This window comes from Penaeus chinensis, chromosome 1, assembly GCF_019202785.1.
Source record: "Penaeus chinensis breed Huanghai No. 1 chromosome 1, ASM1920278v2, whole genome shotgun sequence".
NCBI classification, from domain to species: domain Eukaryota; kingdom Metazoa; phylum Arthropoda; class Malacostraca; order Decapoda; family Penaeidae; genus Penaeus; species Penaeus chinensis.
Window position 1 is genome coordinate 22,846,553 of NC_061819.1, and position 12,500 is coordinate 22,859,052.

The 12,500-nt window shown below is 35.0% G+C and overlaps 2 protein-coding genes across 3 annotated transcripts in view; one reads left to right on the top strand and one right to left on the bottom strand.

Moving 5' to 3' along the window:
• Positions 1-4,178, top strand: part of LOC125027062 (DNA polymerase eta-like) — a 32,519-nt gene extending 28,341 nt beyond the window's left edge. For both annotated transcript variants that reach the window (XM_047615905.1, XM_047615805.1), the window contains one exon: positions 908-4,178. In XM_047615905.1, the coding sequence (XP_047471861.1) occupies positions 908-2,396 (1,489 nt within the window). In that variant the 3' untranslated portion in view covers positions 2,397-4,178. The remainder of the gene's footprint in view (positions 1-907) is intronic.
• A 294-nt stretch (positions 4,179-4,472) lies between these two features.
• The window catches only part of LOC125027245 (serine/threonine-protein phosphatase 2A 56 kDa regulatory subunit epsilon isoform-like), a 47,381-nt gene continuing 39,353 nt past the window's right edge, over positions 4,473-12,500 (bottom strand). The window contains exons 9-10 of the mRNA XM_047616242.1: positions 11,815-11,930; positions 4,473-10,635 (exon numbers count right to left, since the gene is read on the bottom strand). Coding sequence (XP_047472198.1) covers positions 10,551-10,635; positions 11,815-11,930 — 201 coding nt within the window. The 3' untranslated portion in view covers positions 4,473-10,550. The remainder of the gene's footprint in view (positions 10,636-11,814; positions 11,931-12,500) is intronic.

Below are 12,500 nucleotides of genomic sequence, written 5' to 3' on the forward strand. Positions count from 1 at the left end.
AGTCAGTAACCAAAGCCTCTGGTACCTATGGTAATCCCATTCCTTGAGTTTTCTGTAAATAAGTTTTAATTTGTATTGCTGTTATTATTGTTTTTGTTAGTATTGTTATTATTATTATTATTATTATTATTATTATTATTATTATTATTATTATTATTGTTATTATTATTATTATTATTTTTATTATTATTATTATTGTTATTATTATTATTATTATTATTATTATTATTATTATTATTATTATTATTATTATTATTATTATTATTGTTATTATTATTATTGTTATTATTATTATTATTATTGTTATCAGTCTCATTATTATTACAATTATTGTTGTTAATGTTGTTACTATTTATTTATTTTGTATTTTTATCATCATCATTCTTGTTCATCATATGATAATAGTAGTTAAAGTAAAAACTTCAATTAATGTAAATAGGTAAGATGAGGTAGACCTGATTAAGCACTTATGAACCCATTTATGCATAAACAAAATATAACAAAACCAAAGTGGATAGCATAGGCATAAATGCACTCACAGCATCCATATTTAAAGTATGTTAAAAGGTTTCATGATGGACTTCTTAATATAAAGACTTATTACATGAGGAGCACATGTGATGCCAAGGATTGACTAAACTCTTTGATTGATAGAGTCACCATTGTATTTTGGATCACTTGTGTTAAGCTTCATATTCTGTCCAAAATTACATGTCATAGTCTTGTCATTAGCTGCCAAACTGTTTAGGTTGTTCTTTTTTGTAGAGATACAGAAATTGTACTTTTAAGAGTGATAGTAACTTGATTGGTTTTCTACTAGAAATTACTCTCTTTATTTCAAAAATTTTCCATTTTCATAAGCAGCCTAAACTGTCTTCCATAACTAAGTGAAGGTTTGTTGTTTCAGGTCACCAGCCATCAAGAATATAAGTCTCTCGGCAGGAAAGTTTGAGGACTGGGCTGGAGCTGGTTCAGGCAATATCCAAGAAATGTTCAAGAGAGCTGCAAAAGCAAGTATAACTTCCACAGTGCCATCATCACTAGTGACAGACTGGTCAATGGATGAAAGTTTAATTAGTATAGAGAATAAAAGAACACAGTGTTCTTCCCATGACTTCTCTATGGAAAGTAATTTAGTTCATGAGGCTAGTCCACTAGTGAAGGAAAATACCTTGGCTAAAACAAAAGTAATTCCAAAAGATAACCTTGAACACAATCCCAAAAAGCCACAGGATGTAGGTGCAGGTTCAAGTAATTCATTTTTCAGGAACTTTCTCTTGCGAAAACAGATGAAGTCGTCAGATGTGAGTGAGGAAAAAGAGACTTTGGCAAATTCAGTCCCTGGTGCAGACAATATTCAGGTAGATGAATCTGCTGAAGAAGGTGAAAATGCAGATCTTGACCTTTTAGTAAGTCAATTAGAAGAAAATGAAAAGGGTGAGGAAGCAGATAATGGCCAGGATAATAATAGTGAAATTGATAGTAATAGTGATGATGACTCTATATATCAAGCTTCGACTGATATTGATTCAAGTTTTGCAACTCAGAATAATGCTAGTCAAGATCTCTTTATGGATTATGATATCAGTAATGAGGAAAAAGGAAATGTGCAGGTACAAGTTGAAATTGATGAAGCAAACATTGATCCTTTAGATAACTATGAAGCAGAAAGGACTCTGGATGGACTTCAAGGAGAAGCACAGATTGGTCATAATCACAATTTAGAAACAAACAGCGGGTCAAAAGTGTCGGTTCATGAACTCTTCCCAGATCTAGATAATTTTGATGAATCCTTGTTGCCCATGTTGCCAAGTGACTTGAGAACTGAAGTAGAAAAAGCTCTTGCAGCTCATAAGGTAAGAACAGAAGTCAAACCAAAAAAGACAGGCTTATGGAAATATGTCACAAGCAGCCCATCCAAAAGCACATCATCTCCTAACAAGCAAGCTACAAGTACATCTGTCACACCACAGAATAACAGGAGTGTTATTGAAGAAGGATCTCCACAATCAAGTACTTGTATGGCATATGTGAATGGAGGTATCCAAAAGGCCTCAAAAGTTCTTATGAACTGTCATGAAAGTCCTAAAACTGTAGTACAGGAAAGGACAAAGTCTGTTGGAAGTGTTCAGAATAGTGATGACACAATGGAGTGTGAAGAGTGTGGTGCGCAAATATCTGCATTTGACATGCCAGAACACCTTGATTTTCATGTAGCTCTGAAACTTCAAACGGATATGAGGCAGGAAATGAGACAAGATTCTGAGGGCTCAACACCAAGGACCAATAGAGACCTCAGCAGGAATTTAAGAGGAAAAAAGAGAGGGAAACCAAGTAAAGGGGAGGTTTTAAGTAAATCAAGCAAAATTCAAAAATTGGATTCATTTTTTAGATAGAAAGTTATCAGAGTATGTTACCAAGGTTTATCATGCTAGTTTTTTATCAAAGGTTTGCCCGTAGGGAATGTTCTGAATATTTTCAATTTCAGTGTTCATTTCCATATCTTGGTCATTATATTTTATCATGGGAGTTTTTGATGCAAAGCATTTGTACCAGATAGACATATAATTACTCACTTGTAAAGAAAATCTTTTATTAAGTATTTTATCTCCAGAATGATTCAGAGAGAGAAGTCATAGCTAACATGGCAGTTTTCATTTATATTTTGCAAAGACCTTTTAATGAACATACTTGTTGATAGGTCGAAGGCCCCAGGAGAGCTAAACTAATACCAGTTACACAAATGGGTTTTATCCCCAGGTGCATATAAAGCAACTATTGTAGTAACTCTGGCATACCAATTATATTTTGCCAGCTGAAGAGTTATACTGTAGTAAAGCAAAAACAATATTGCACATTAAAACTGTTGCTTGATGCACAAATATTTATTTATACAAATATATTTTTTAATGTTAACTATTTATTTCCTGTGATATGGCCTTATAAAAAGGATAAACTGAAATAAATTATTAACCAAATGTAAGATTTGAAATTAAACATAAATAATATATAACTGCCTAGGACAAATTAATTAATGTGCAATCATCAGAAGTTTACTCACATAATGTAACCAAAAATAAGATGTATGAAAGCAAACAAATATTTTTGTTCTTCATTACGTGTATGAAAGCAAACAATTACTTTATTCTTTAATACTGATTTTTTCATTTTCCTTGAATCCCCTCAGGTATGTCTAATTTTCAGGTTATATACAGATCAGCCTTTTGCTCCCTCTAGATATTTTTTTCAGGTTATTGGATAGACAGTATTACAGTGACTCATCAGCAGCATCCATTGACCACAGATGGATAAAAAATAAATCAAATTGAATTTAATAGTACATTTAGTGTAGCTGCAATTCTTCATTATTGGAAAATGATAATATAGATCAAATAAGTTGGAATCCTTACATTGCAAAATTTGGTGGGTCATAAGCTAGCTTTATCCAGTTGACTTTTATTTACAGTGTACAGGGAAATGCATGCAAAGTGTATTACTCAATTCACTCACGTTCATTAATTCCTTCATACCAATATGAACCAAGTATTAGCTCCTTATAGTAAGACTACAATTCTAATGTTTGCTCTGATGCTTTTTACAAGGTTAAATAGATGTTTGACACAGGCAGTAAGACTAATAGTTTAGTATTACCATATATCTACACAATTATATGATCTGGAAATGAGAATAGTTAGATACAAATGATCTTACTATTATTAGAAGTTTGTACACTTATATGCATACTACATATACATTTGTGTATAGACATGCTAACATATTTACATTGATTACCTATATAAATATATATACAGATATTTTTTAACACAAGAAACAAATTGTACTAGTAAAAGTAGAAGCTAAAGTCAAAGGGTAACTCGCTACAACTTCTATCATGGTTATCCAACAGAACATCATATAACAGCTTACTGAGTTAATGTCATCAGCCTTCTGAAGTAAAGGAGTTTTGTTGGAAATTCTGTAAATATTTAGTCCTCCTGTTTCAATTAACTGTTGTCTAGCTTCAAGAAAAGTAATAGAAAATATTTGTATATGGTTACAGTAGTGTATGTAACATTTATCATTGCGTTCATGAAATGTTTTGCTATATAAATAGAACAAGAAGATTTCTTACAATAAAAATGTTCAGCATTCAGCTTTACTTAACATTATACATTAATTTCACAGAAAAAAAAGACCAAGTTTTGATCTACCAGAAAATATTGATATATTTGATTTTATTATATATGGTGACGTTATATATTTTTAATTTTTTTTAAATATATTTTTTCCTTTTTTTCAATTCACACCACTTTTAACTTCTACAGAAAGAACGGGATGTAGTGCAACACCATGGCCATGTTAAGTTTCTTCACCCTCAATGTTTCACAAAAGTAGAAATGAAAAAGTGACAAGAGTGAAAGCAAATATTTCGAATGGAAGAAATTAGTAACAAGAAGGAAAAGATAATTCAGTTAAAATTCTTTTGTTTGTATTTGGTTTAAAACTGTCATTACAATAGGGCACTGGGGATACATTACAAGCATATAATGCGCTCTAGTACTTCTGGAAGGAGCACTGCATACTCTCAATATCAGCACAAGACAAATTATTACAATATTTAAATATTTTATTTTAATGAACCATATGTTCAACCAAAGTCAAATGAGCACAATTAGGTTAATTTCATTATATTGCTTCTTTAAATCTTTGCCAGAAAACTGATAATCACAATGTCTGGTTAGTCCATCTTGGGTTTGAACAGTTTTAAGTGTATTTATAGGTATAATAAATAAACATCAAAAGGCAAACAAATCATAGGTAGGGAGGTCCAATTTCTGTTCTGTACCCTTATCTCCAGGAAATTACAGAGAAGAATCAAAGAAAATGTTTAAAGACACAAGTTTCCCTACAAATTATGAGGTTTATACTGGCTAATATCATGCACTTACTGCTATTTAACATAAATATGAGCATAAATTTTATAAAACAAAAAGTGTTTAAAAGCAAAACTGCTATATATTGAGTCTGCACATACAATTTTTATTGATATTTTAAAGTTCAAAATTCTGTTCAAAAGTTATATGTTAAATCGAAAATTATAAGAGGAGGTTGGCAAGAAAAATTCCCAATGTGTTACATTATTTTACACTAGGTTTCTGTTTTAATCATATATGAATTCATTACATTATGCCCATAGTGGGAAATACTCTTATTGTGATTATCAATAAAACTACTTCTGGCAAAGGGTATCATTCAGAGGCAAAATGAGGAAGGGATGGATGAAATGTGGTAGAGGAAGCCTATGCACTTATTTTACACCTAAAAAGAAAAGACACTAGCATTACAGGATATATTTCCTTTTTTTTTTTTTTATTTTTTTTTTTTTACTGAAATGAAAATTGCTAATCTTTAAATTGATATACCTTACGACCCATAGTTTGGGGACAGATCACACATGGAAGTTTTGCAAAATTAATGCTTCTAATCAAATTTTAACAAATATACATAGCACATCATGAGGCACTCTGGGAATTATCCTCTACGCAGCTCAGAATGCTACAGTTGATGTTTTTGGTTTTATTGAAAGGATGTAATAAACCTTTTTTTTCTATTTTTGTAAGGCTCTTCCTTTGCATGGAAAGAGTACCATGCAAAATGATGATCCATAGTTAAGTACTGTATATTTATTAATTTATTTTTGGCTAAATTACTTTTCACATAATGCTATTTTCTGGAAAAGTACATGAATCCTTGTAAATGGCTAGAGAAGTCCTGAACAAGTGTTGTATATATGGCTGGACTGGCTTGTGGCTTTTACACAATTACCTATTTGCAGCTGCTGGAATCCGAAGTATGCTTGCAAGACATGCTCTGCTCAGCTCTGCTACCTGATAGTGGAGTGTTTAAACATTACTCCCCAACATCAAGTGACAACAGAAGGTACCAAGGAGTTACTTTTCTGATACCAGATTACTTCATGAGGCTAATGCATATGGTTGCTGTAGGTTATGACATCATGATGAATGTGTGGCTGATTCAAACCCTCACTAAAGTTTTTTGATAGAAATAATCATTATGAAGATGACCACAATTTCACTGACCTATTGCAAAAGTGAGTTGGTGTCTTTGGGAGATGACATGAAGTCCAATAGTCTGGTGATGGAAAAAAGGAATCACTACTTCCTTCATAGGGTAGACTTCCATAATGGACTAAAATATAAATCTAAGGTGTACAAAAATAATTGTACCAAGTAACATCAGTCAGAGAATTACTCTAAAGCTCTTATGAAATTAAAAGTGAGCAGATAGACAATTGCTAACCTTCCTTAGAGATAAACCTTACGTTGAACAATATATATATATATAGGAGCAACAGCAAGATATAAAAATATGCGACAATTATGTTAAAGAATTTGTAAAGGAAATAATAAATAAATAAATATGTAAACATAAATAATAAAAATGAATCCGTACCATAATGGAAAACAGGTTTTCACAACATACCAGATATTATTGTGTTCCATGCTAATTCTGGCTTTGTCTGACCACTACTTGCAGCTCCTCAACTTTCAGCTATATTAGGGACTATCACATGACATTAACCAGACATAACTATGCTCTATAAAAGTAATATGAACAAAAAAATCCTTATAATGTCACCATGTATTCTGATAATTCTTAGCCCATGAGAATATTGGCAAAGTTGGAAGTAACTACCAAGGACATAACATGCATGAGACAAACTTTTAAGTTCTTTATTGTCTTGCTTTACATTATGTGAACAGAAAGTTATGAAGATTACAATAATGGTATTATTACTTAATTTTAACATCCCAGACTGATTGGAGTTAAAAACGGTGAGGCGATGTTGCTGCTGCTTCTCTGAGTGACGAGGCGACGGCCATGTGGCTCACAACAGGCAGTACTGGGCCCGGGGGGAGGACACAGCCTAGAGGCACATCAACACCGCCACGTCTCCAAGCTGGTGCTCACCAGTGGCTGTGTGAGACCCTAGCTGCATAATGCTATTGCATCATGTTGGCACTATCTAGTCTACAGGAATAGAAATAATAGAACAAGTTCCATACAGAAAAAGCAGTATTAAAATATCACATCTCCACAAGTGAAAGATGCAACCCAGAGAATGCCATTGTGAAGCCGAGGCAGCAGCCTACTAGAGTCCATCTCTGTCCTTCCATGAACCTCCATCTTTCCATCAGCCACTTCCTGCAGTATCTGAAATGTCTTTGCAGAGCTGAGTTGCTGCTGCTGCTATCTAGTTTTCTCTTGTCACTCAACCCACTGCACATTATTATTTTCTTTTAGACACCAGCTACAAAGGTATAGTTTATCCACTCAAGACCACTTCATGTTCCATGATATGTGTTCTTTCTATGCATTGGTCACCTAAAAGCAATTTGCCAATTTGCTAGGAAACAAATTTCATCAACACTTATACACTAGACAGCCTGATATTTATTCCACCACCACCTTCAGCACTGTAAGACACCCAAAGAGATTATTCAAACTTCACCCCATTCCCCTTATGGTCTGCTGGAAATGGTTGCATATTATGATCTGCTTGAACAACGCAGTGATGAGACTCCAGAGGAAGCTACGGCAGAGTCTTCCTATTAAGCAACTTGTTATTTTCATCACTCCTACTTTTTTGATAAATGATATAACCAGCATAAAGGCATTTCAAACAAATCACATTGCGGCTTAGCTGAAAAAAATGCAATCCATAATAATATTAAATGAAACTATTCAAAGGTTTAGATCCGGCATGATCTGGACCCTGAGCAGGCTGCCACACTCACACCCTACTCTGCTTCAGGTGTATGTACATGTACAGTTAAATTTACAAACATACAAGGCAGAAGTAAAGCATGTGGCAAAGGCTAGTCTACATCTTGTGTGACATACATACAAAGTGTCCACACCATCTCATCAGTTGTGTAACAAATTTTTTCCAACAATCTCATCACATCTCTAGCTTATAATTAATAATATTACACATCAAGGTTTGACTGTACATTGTATACAAGCTTTACTGAAAATAGATTGGCTGATTTGTGCAGGTGCCTTGATGCCCATCAAGAACATGGAAGGGGCAGGTGAACACCACCAGGTTCCTGTAGGATCCAGCTGGTCTGAGTGCACTTCTCTAGCCTATCTGCAGGAAGTAACTTGTGCACTTGTTTATCCTGGGTGGTGGTGCTTGTTCACTGCACATCAACAGTCCCTTGGGAAAGTTACCTAATACAGTCCATTAAAACAACCTAACATATGGTAAATACAGGTGACAAGTCTCAACACTGCTCTATGCTTCTGCAACCCAGAACAGTTATAAACTGCAGGCTTATGGAAGATTGCTAAGTTATTCAATATAAATTCTAGGAATTGCAATCCGTAAGTGAGCGCACACGGTGTGGATTTGTAACTCGGTGGCAAAACAGTGACAAACGGGCACAGTGGTTAAATGGGTGTGATCTTCCTACTCCATTGGACGCAGAAAGTGGAGTGTACAACACCAATCCCATAAACGCTGTGGCTGTGATGGTGACCAGAATATTGGCAGTACTGAAGTAGTTGCTGTCTCTAGTAGTCTCTGTGATGATGATATTAATTATCTACACAATTTACACATATTTAATCCCATAATGATGGTAGCAACAGGGTGAGGCACAACTTCGGGGGAGGAGGGGGAATGGAATTAAGTCTGACTGATGAATATCCTGGTTATGGAATATAGTGGTTACAAAGCAGGTGCCTAATATGGGTTCTCAAATTGATGGCATTGTTAATTTTAATGAATATTCAGGAAGGTGGTGGCGGTGATGGCCAGGATGGGTGCACGTTTACAGATCTCTTGAATAGTTATGTTGGTTGCCAGGTTGGTGCACACTAATGAAGAGTTTGGTAGGAAGGGGGCAGTGCACACTACAGTTCCTGGGATAAATGGTTTTATTGTTCACCTCTTGCAGGCATCTGCACAAGACACCACCTGCACAGCACACATTCCCCTAGAAAGGGGGCACCAGCAGCTATAGATGAGTCACACTATTGCACCAGATTAACACACAATAATTAGGTTCTTTCACATAGGCCAGCCAGTATCATAAATAGTTTGTTTGAGCCTCTGCACACCCCTTCCACTAAACATTGGTACTGGTTGCATAAATCATTGGTGAGAGCAAACATCAACTCCCACTCTCAGGAAAAAAATGCACTTCCTATGAAAAAAATAAATAAATAAAGTAAATTGAAAAATAAAAAATAAAAATGAAATCAAAAGGGAGAGGATATACTCAGCACAGGAAGCACGATCAGTAAAACTGGGTACCTTTTCCATAACTACCCAACTTACTGACCAGTGGGGCCCGTGCTTCCCAACCAGCTGATCAGCTAGCAACACAGGGGACAACAAGCAAGTGAAATCATCCACATAAACTAGACTACAAAACAGTGAGGCCTCATTGCCCCAAGTCCACACATATGGGGATGACTAGACATTGCCAAATCAAGACCAAGTCCTGTAACTTTTTGTTCTTTTTCCCAGTGACTACTTGGGCCACAACACAATGGCTATAAATAGCATCAAGAATTGGTGCACACAGACTCTCAACCTATGTACAATCATGAGAGGAAAGGATGACTACCTTGACAGACAGAGGAGACATAATGTGGTTTGCATGAATCAAACTTGGGCAATGACATACACTATTTCCTAACTAATGCAAAGGAAACTACAATCACAAATTCACTTTTGTGACCTGAACAACCTGCTGATCAGTTCAATATTAAAAGCCCTCTCCAAAACACAACAATTGGCCTACCTATAATAGTAGATTAAAAAGTCCAGTAAAGTAAATCATAACCCAGAATTAGGCCCAATACCTATGCATGAAATCATTTGTAAATAATTCAATTTGAACCAAATCCTAGCAAGGAACTGGTGAGCATAGCACAGCCCCCACAGGGAGCAGCGAACTGGTCCGCATCTTGTGGGACATGTACAGGGCCACTCTTTTCTCGGTAACTTCTCCAAGCCAAACAGCACCTTCAACGCTCCTCCCATCTCATACACACATCTTACAATCTCTCCTACTGAGTAATTACAAAGGTCATCAGTTTATGTAGGCTACCATATAGTACATATTACATACAGAATAGACATATAGCCTAGATTGCTATCCTTACACCATTTTCCCTGCTGATGTTACCTGGGGAAAGGGTATAGTTTGTACCCCTAAAGGTTATCCAGGGCACCATCACTCTTCAGTAGCTTACACGTATGTCTCTACAACAACAGGACTCGGAAAATTTGCACAGCTATGCTTATGGCTTCATTTTTATGACCAGAATACATTCAAAACTAAATTGAGTTGTATGGTTGATGCATGTGAACTTGGTGATGGTATTCCACAGGTCCAGCCCCAGGCCCACATGATCATCAGGAAGGGTGTAGGGCCAAGCGCGCCCACACCATTATGACGCCACTTCTCAGGCCAACCTCCGACCATCTGCACTACACCATTCATGTATTCTCACTGCTGTTTCTGCTGATGATTCAGCTCTAGTGCTTGTAGCTTCTTCCAGAGTTCATCCCTCTCTCGTTCACGCTTCTTCTCCCTGGAATAATGGAAACTTTTTTAAAAAGAGAGACTATACATGCTTATATTTCACATCATTAACTTAAAATTCTCATATCTTGTATAATAAATAAATTAATAAATAATAAATAATAAGAAAAAAGAAAAGAAATCAAGAATAATAATAAGAAAAAAAGAAAGTTGCTCCATTACAGTCTGGAGCACTTTATGCACTAATATGGAGTAAACATGACCCTCACACATTAACTATGAGCCTATATTATGATCATCAATATTAATTTATGAATATATCATGCGAATATGTTAAAACCACACTGTGTGCAGAGAAATTTATATCTATAAGGTGCATACAATGATACTATAAACCTCATACAGAAACAAAAGCTAAAAAAAAAATCTTACTGTCTTGACTTATCAGAAAATATGACAAATATAGATCTTAGAAAATGAAAGTTTCATAGTGCTACAAAGAAAAGGTAATGAGTGCTGGTATTGTGCATGAGTAGTCATCATGTGTGTTAGGGGTGATGAAACAAAACCTTAGCGTGCAGTTCCAATCCAATATGAATACTACTCAGGGTGGTGGGCTTGCACATTGGAAAATTACCCATTCGCAATGGTTTTCATAAAGGGTTTAATAAATAGTGTTCCCCAGGCATCATAATATCGAGATCCAGAAGTAATGAAATTTAAAAAATATTATATGCCAATATATCTAAGTGTGGTAACCATGAAATTTGTGTGTTCTTCCCTTAACCCCTTAATGACGGGTGAAGAAAACTAAAAAAAACAAAACAAAAAAACTCTACACTGGAGATCAATGGCAATGCGCCAACTTTGAGCGCGGGAGTTTAGTACATCAAGCCGAATCACAGGCTCATAGCGCCACTGTGGCATACAGCCGCACACCACAGATCAAGTAGTTTGTTTTGATGCCCCACGGCGTGACCCATCGGGAAGGACTTAGTCCTTTTTTTTTTTTTTGAAGGTCTAATAGTGTTTGTTTTGCACATCTTATGAGCCAAGAATAAGCAAAATCAGAAAAATAGTTAAATATGAGTAGGAGTATGACAAATAGATTTGCAATGGTTTACAAATTTGCCATGAACAATTTTGGCTGAAAAGGATGTCCTATGTATATGTTCCTCAAATATTACAGCCAAAATGTACAAATACAAAATTAAAAAGTATTCCTCACCTTTGCCTCTCTGCCTTATAAGAAGCTGTAAGTTCATCAAACAGCTTACTGTTCATTTCCATAAATGTTTTGAGCACATTATAAACTAGTGCAACAATGGTCTGGTTCCAGTGTTCCTGAAATAGAGATAAAATAAATTAGCAAAAATTATGTAAATTTATACCACTTATAAACACACTTTTCGATCACAAAACACACACAAATGAAATACAACAAACATTCAATACAATGCTTGCAGACCATGTAATGCTTGCAGACCACTTGATCATAGGTCCATAATGATAACAGTATGACAGAAGCTTGAGCATTTACTTTTTAATCTTTAACTTAAATACATATACACAACTTTTCAGTGGACTAGTATACAGCCAAAAGTATTGAGTAGTTTAAAAATAAGGTAAATATGTAACAACAAGTGTGACACACAGTATTTGTGACACAGTATTTGCTAAGAGTGTGGGACATCACCTACATACAGAATTTGCTGTAAGGATTTCAGAACATACCTATAATTGAGTTACATGAATCATCAACACATTGAACAGTGCTTTATCTAATGTAATATTTCATTATATTCCAATTAGCATGCAAACACTGGTATTTAGTGAACATGCAATTGGCATTTCACTGAAACTGGATTTAAATCTGGTAAACTGCCATGACAATCTTTGAAATAATCTACATGT